The sequence below is a fragment of the Sipha flava genome, unplaced genomic scaffold (assembly GCF_003268045.1).
Source record: "Sipha flava isolate LNK unplaced genomic scaffold, YSA_version1 3_pilon_pilon, whole genome shotgun sequence".
NCBI lineage: Eukaryota > Metazoa > Arthropoda > Insecta > Hemiptera > Aphididae > Sipha > Sipha flava.
The window spans coordinates 1,643,152-1,650,072 of NW_020273108.1; the positions used below are offsets into that span (position 1 = coordinate 1,643,152).

The 6,921-nt window shown below is 31.3% G+C and overlaps 2 protein-coding genes across 2 annotated transcripts; both read left to right on the plus strand.

The window, feature by feature from the left end:
* Positions 1-4,242: 4,242 nt before the first annotated feature.
* On the plus strand, positions 4,243-5,644 carry LOC112688750 (zinc finger MYM-type protein 1-like). The gene is made up of 2 exons (XM_025562101.1): positions 4,243-4,518; positions 4,751-5,644. The coding sequence occupies exons 1-2, from the start codon at positions 4,243-4,245 to the stop codon at positions 5,642-5,644; spliced, it is 1,170 nt and encodes a 389-aa protein (XP_025417886.1).
* Positions 5,645-5,854: 210 nt separating this feature from the next.
* LOC112688751 lies at positions 5,855-6,696 on the plus strand. Its single transcript, XM_025562102.1, has 2 exons — positions 5,855-6,069; positions 6,213-6,696. The coding sequence occupies exons 1-2, from the start codon at positions 5,855-5,857 to the stop codon at positions 6,694-6,696; spliced, it is 699 nt and encodes a 232-aa protein (XP_025417887.1).
* Positions 6,697-6,921: the final 225 nt, after the last annotated feature.

Consider the following 6,921-nt stretch of genomic DNA (forward strand, 5'->3'; position numbering starts at 1 on the left):
CGCTCGGCATTATTACATTATAAGTAGTATATTGTTATTATTAAATTAAATTTCGTATAGTTTCGATACCAAAAGAAACCTGATTGTTGCTCGCGAAAATACAAATTAAGAATCATAACGAGCACAGACGTAATATTATTGTGCCGTACATAATGTACGTGTACGTTTTGTTTCGGTGTAATTAAATGAACCCCATGCGCTTGCATATGTCAGCCGCAGACCACGGGACTTCGTGCCCGATACATTGTTCGCTGAAGTTACGCAACTGCAAACGTTTTAAAAACATTGCAATTGAACCACAGCATCAGGGAGCTGTAGGTAGGTGTGTGTACGTGCGTGTCATTATTGTTCCGCGCGTACGCACCCCGCAACAATAATAATAACAATAATAATGCTAGCAACGATTAACATAACAACGCTTGTTGTATCTGCGGAGGACTTGATCCTGACGAGGGTTTCGGGATGTGACACCAGCTGACGGTGTGACCACGTTGCGTGTACGATAATATCCTTATTAGCAATAATAATATTAAAAATAATAATAATAATAGTAATAATTGTAATAATGATAATCGATCGTGGAAGCCGTATACAATAATAGTACACTACCGCGATGTGTTTTAATCCCGCGTTGATCGCGAACGTCGAAAACAACGCACAAACAAGTATCATACAATGTTATATTCTAAGCCCTCCGAACCATCAGACCCCTCATCCACCGTCCTCGTGGAAAATGCCATCACTCGTGCTCAAACGAGTACGGGTATATAATTTGCGTCATAGAAGGCGCCGTTGAAGGTCGTACCGGTAGAATAGGACCAAAGGATGGGGTGTAAGAAGCAAATTGTAATTGGTAAACGGGTACGAATCGCCATAAGGAGTTAAACGGATTGAGCAGCGATAGGGTTGCATGGAGATCTGCGGTGGACCAATCAAACGGTCGAATACGCAAAGAAGAGGAACGCGTTTATTGTACCAACATTATGTGATATACTCGCGGCGGCCATACAGCATCGGGTTTCGGGCGCATTCTCTTTTCACACTCTGGGGCGAACGCTGGGGGGGGATTAAAACGCCCCTCAAAATATCAGGAACAAAAAATAAATTACCTGAAATACAAATGTATTACTAATAAATATATTTAAAAAAATATTAGTTATTTAAAAGTTTCCCGTGGTTTGTAAATTGATGTGTATAATACAATTATATAATATTTATGAATATTTTTAATTTTTTCAAAAACCTCCTCCGAAATATTTTTTTTAACGACCATGGTCTTAATGTTGTTCTACGAAACCACTTTTCCGCGTTTTCACCGCTCGCCGACTTTTTTTTTACCGCGCGCTTAATTTTTTTTATCAAAAATAAAAAATAAAAAAAACGGTCCAATCCTCGCAGGCATGGATACAAGGAGGTGGGGAGCTGAAGCCCTACCCCCCTTTAGAAATTAGACAGGACCATATCAGACGTAAAAAATTAAAGTATTTAAAAAATTAAAAGTAAGAAACACTTCGCACAAATCGACTTGTGTAACGAATTATGACAGTTTACTAGCCCCCCTTTTCTTAATTTCTAGATCCACACCTTGGTCCACGGGTAAAACATGATCACATTATCACATTATATTATTGACGAGTACGTCAACCATCTCACGGGTCCGTATAATATACAATCTTATACGCATCTTGTACGAGTTACTATCGGGTCGAAAACGTAAACGAAAAGCGATTTTAATCGGGTTGGATGTACTGAGACTAAGACGAAAAAAGACTACAGTCTTTCGAGGGTAAAGTAAATGAATCGGTAAGCAATAATGACCTAAATAGTTTCTATAGAAGAACAAATAAAAATCTATGTTCCTTTATTAAAAGCCGAGTTTACGTAATTTCTCTGATAAAAAGAGGTTTGAATGGGAGGGACACGTCTGATAAGCACAGGGCTCACTCATTAAGAAAATTACCGAAAACAAAAGTACAAGGGGCAGGTCTCGGGTAGAGATGGGATGATACACATGAAAGAGATTTGAAGAAAATTAACCCGTAACTGGATATGGAAGCAACGTTGGTTATTGATAGATAGAGGTGGATGATTGTGTTGAAAGTAGCGATCCTAAACGGATCATTATAAGCCCTAGAAGAAGAAGAACGAACGAATAGCTTTGATCGGAAATAATAGTAGATAACTTAAATAATTTGACATTTGACATGTTCACTGGTAAAATACTATTAATTTTGAATAAATTATGCGTTGAATTACTTTCCCTTAGTAAAAACGTTACTTAGCAGCGTTATACTTACCTGTAAATATAGCTATATATTTTATTACTAAGTTTTGTATTATTACACATTTATATATTGTAAATGATTGATGTTGTGTTAAAAAACAATCGATTCTTACAAGGATATGAAATAAATCAATTTATATTATTATGCAGGTTGGACATGGTTTTTGGTAACTTTAAAAATTATTTGAATTCAAATATTAAATAATTTAAAACAAGCCGGTAAATAATTTAAATGCTGCTACTGCTTATTTCGTCCATGCCATTATTTAAAAATTCATAATATATGAAAAAAAAAATAAAATAAATTGTGTTAACATAATGAGTCTTTAAGAATATCGAATTCAGTGTGATGAGAGATATTAATCAAAGTAGGTACATAACTAGCAAGTGGATGAGGAAAAATTGAATCATTTTATCATTAATTGTAAGTTACAACGGCAGTGAAGTTGTTGTTTTTGCATATTTTTTATAAATGCTTATTTTCATTGCTAAGTGAGCTTAATATATGTTTTGCTAAGCTATTATTTTAAACAAAAACAATTTATATTGCAATAAATGCGATTTTTTTAGTTTTACTGCAATTTTAACTATTTTTCATAATTTTCATGTAAATTTAAGATTATTTAATTAAAAAATTAATCTTAAATCTTAGAAGATAAAAATTAAGTGAACATTGCTTTGAACATATTTATATATTTATCAAAATATTTATTAATATTTTTATAGTGGGATCGTCGCATTTAGGTCGTTTAACTTCTTAATAAATAAGATTAATAAATAAAAACTTCTTTTCAATCAAATATATGAGTAAATTGACAACAATCAGTTATATTTAAAAATACCGATATCACGATGTGATTTGTAATAGATTTATTCATTTATTATATTTTGTCGCGTCTATTTCGTCCGTTAAAATACCGAAAATCAAACCGAGTAAATAAGCCGTTTTAAAATATAACGTGTCAGAATTTGGTGATATAATTTTTTCTATTGATGGGAGTATTCTTTTTGGAAAAATTTTTGGAAGAGCTAGTATGTACCGATCGACAATAAATTGTGACGCAAAAAACCGACAAACATTCTAGGTCAGTAAATAAAAAAACCAACAAAACAAATCCAAAAGTTCAACAATTAGTAACAAGTACGAAAAAGTAAATTTTTTCATTTAATCTATGTAAAGCATTTATGTCAAGTAATATTCCATTACATAAAATTAGTAACATATATTTCTGGTCAATTTTTGTAAAAATACACCGGTAAAGAAATTCGAACTGTCACTACTTTACACAAAACATATGTTAATGATTGCTACGAAGATGTTATGAAAATTATCAGAAATTATGTAACTGTTAAAAATATGGGTATCCATTGATGAATCAACAGACGCAAATGGGCGTTTTATAGCAAACGTTGTAATTGGAACCTTGGAATTTGATCAAACTGGTAAGTAATAACTGGTAACTGATATTTTTACTCACAACAAAAATTCTTGAAAAAACTAACCATTCTACTATAACTAAACTTTTTGACAAGTCCAAGTTTTTATTATAGCCTGATGGAATTCGTCACGATAACGTAGCCCCTTAAATGGTCAAAGCACCCTCCACAATTAAAGTTTGAAGTATTTAGATAAATGTATTTTTTAATTCTACTACAACAAATACCCATGAAATATTAATTCAAATACTTTATTTATATATTTAAAATATCTACATTACAAGACTGGCAAATAAAAATTAAAATGTAGGTAGTACTTTTTCAGTTTTTAGATTTGATTATTATTTCTTATAAAAATAAAAGTGTGTCTATAATTTTGCTACTCCTATAATGCCAACAAGTATTAATTTATTTTAAGGTAGATATTTAGTAGTTAGTAGTTAGTACATAATATAATTTAAAATATATATTTTCTACAGGTCCCTAAATTAACTTCTTTTTTTTCGAAATCTGGTTTTGAAATGAACGAATCATGTGCACATAATCTTCAATCCGTTCAACTGAACATAAATCCTGGGCAAAACTTGGGCAATGATTCGCATCCCGGAGAAACTTCTAATGCTTATGTAAAAACATGCATTCAAAATATAGAAAATGAAAATTTGTTAAATAATATTAATAAACCAACTACGGCGATGAATTCTGAAACCTCCACACCATCCACTACTGTTACACATATAACTGATGTTAATAGTTGGTCATCCGATCCAGCTTTATGGCCGAACAAAAAAAATCAAGTTGTACAATACTGGATACATAGAAGTAGATTAACTTCCAACCAAAATTTAAATAATGATTTTACCGCTTCTAGCCGTGTACTAACACGATAATAAAACTAGAACTTGTTCCCCAAATTTTTTTTATTTCACTACAAAAAATGGGGAAACTGTAAATAGAAAGTGGCTTATATATTCTCCATCAACTGAGAATATATTTTGTTTTTATTGTATTCTTTTTGGGAATCCTCAGGACAAGTTTAGTTCTGGATATAGTGACTGGCCTCACGGACAAAGAGATATTAATAAACACGAACGAAGTGTTATTCATTTAGAATCAATTAGAATATGGATATCACGTACCTGTACATCAAAGACGTTGATAATAGATTCACAGCATAAATTATTAATGGAGCAACAGATATTTTACTGGCGAGAAGTTTTACGTAGAGTATTTGAAACGTTAAGATATCTTTGTGGAAGAGGTCTCGCATTAAGAGGTGATAGTGAAAATTTCGGCGATGAGCAAAATGGAAATTTTTTAGTTACTCTTGAGTACTTATCAAAATTTGACCCATTTATAGCTAAACATTTAAATGAAAATTCAAATGAAGGTAGAGGTAAAAAATCTTATTTATCTTCAACGATTTATGAAGAATGTGTTTTAATAATGGGAAATAAGCTTTTGAAGATGATAACAAAAGAAGTAAAATGTGCTAAATATTTTTCTATAGTTGTTGACTCATCTCGTGACACTTCTCATATTGATCAACTAGCTATTATTTTACGATACGTCAAGATATATGATTCCGTAGAAGTTCATGAACGTTTCTTATGTGTTGAACCTGCTGTTGGTCATTTTGGAAAAAATATTGCTCAAGCTATTTTGAAAAAACTTGAAGAACTTGATTTGAATATATTGGATGCAAGGGGTCAATCGTATGACAATGCTTCAAATATGTCTGGGAAGTTTGAAGGAGTACAGGCGCATTTGAAGAAGTCTAATAAGTATATGGATTTTATTCCATGTACTACACATTTGTTAAATTTAGTTGGAAACAATGCAGTTGACAATTGCTCAGCTGCATCCGTATTTTTTGAGTTTGTTCAACATTTATATACATTTTGTTCAGCCTCTACATGTTGATGGGAAACAATTTGTGGTGATTTAAAAAGTATTTATGGGAGAACTGTAGTCTTAAAGAGTTTGAGTGAAACACGATGGTCAGCTAGAGCACACTCTACTAAAGTACTTTGTGAGAATTATGATATCATACTTAATCGTTTAAAATATTTAAGTGAAAATACGGAAATAAAAAAAGATGCACGAAACGAAGCACAAAATATAATTAACAAAATGACATCACTTGATATTGCTTTCATGACAGTACTATGGAACAGAATTTTAGAAAGATTTGACAAAACTAGTGTTAAATTACAAGAGAAGTCACTTGATTTATCAGTCGCTGTTAAGCTTTTAAAATCTTTACGGGAGTATATTGGTTCAATAAGGAACAATTTCAATGATATAGAAAAAGTGGCATTATCTCTTTCTAAAGTTATTTCTAAAAAGTATAATACTGAAAAAAAAAGAAAAATAATTTGTAAATTAACTCCAGATGAAATGATTCGAAATGAAGAAGAGACCACTTTTTCTGGGCAGGAGAAGTTTAGAGTTGAAACATTTATAGTTATAATGGACTGCTGCTAAAAAGACTTGAACAATATAACGATTTAGATAGAAAGTTTGGGTTTCTTACTTATTTTAAATCTATAACTGAGAAAGAAATCGTAGATATGGCAAAAAATCTTGGTAAAATATATCCGGACGACCTTGATTGTGACATTTTTCCCGAAGAAATGATACATTTTACCAAATTAGTTGATGAGCAAGATGAAGAAGGAAAAATTAAAATGCCATCAGCACTAAAATGTCTTCAAATTATACACGATAATAAACTCAATTCAGTGTTTCGTAATGTGGAAGTAGCGTATAGATTGTATTTATGTCTTCCAGTTGCCAATTGCAGCGCAGAAAGAGCATTTTCAAAATTGAAAAGAGTGAAGGACGAATTGAGGTCTACCATGAAAAATCCACGCTTGAACGCTTTATCATTAATGACCATTGAGAGGTCTCTACTTAAAGAAATAAATACAGATGAAATAATTGTGAAGTTTCAAAAAAAGAAAAGAAAATAAGGTACCTAATAAAGTTAATTTTAAAATATTTTATTTTTATTTTGACATTTAAACAATAATGTTGTACTTATATTTGTATGTAACGAAAATTAACTAATATTTAAAGATTAAAAAAGATATATCTGTACCTACAATCAATTAATTTGTATCATTTTTTTAAAGAAATAAAATTCAGTTATTGGTAATTAATAGTGTATGAATTAAGGGCCCTTTGGACTACTGGGC

Bases quoted from the DNA above. Each gene is read 5' to 3' on its own strand.
- LOC112688750 (XM_025562101.1), top strand. From the start codon at position 4,243: ATGAACGAATCATGTGCACATAATCTTCAATCCGTTCAACTGAACATA. The intron at 4,519-4,750 runs GTTGTACAATAC...GGGAATCCTCAG, and splicing joins GGCCGAACAAAAAAAATCAA to GACAAGTTTAGTTCTGGATA.
- LOC112688751 (XM_025562102.1), top strand. From the start codon at position 5,855: ATGACATCACTTGATATTGCTTTCATGACAGTACTATGGAACAGAATT. The intron at 6,070-6,212 runs GTATAATACTGA...GCTGCTAAAAAG, and splicing joins TCTAAAGTTATTTCTAAAAA to ACTTGAACAATATAACGATT.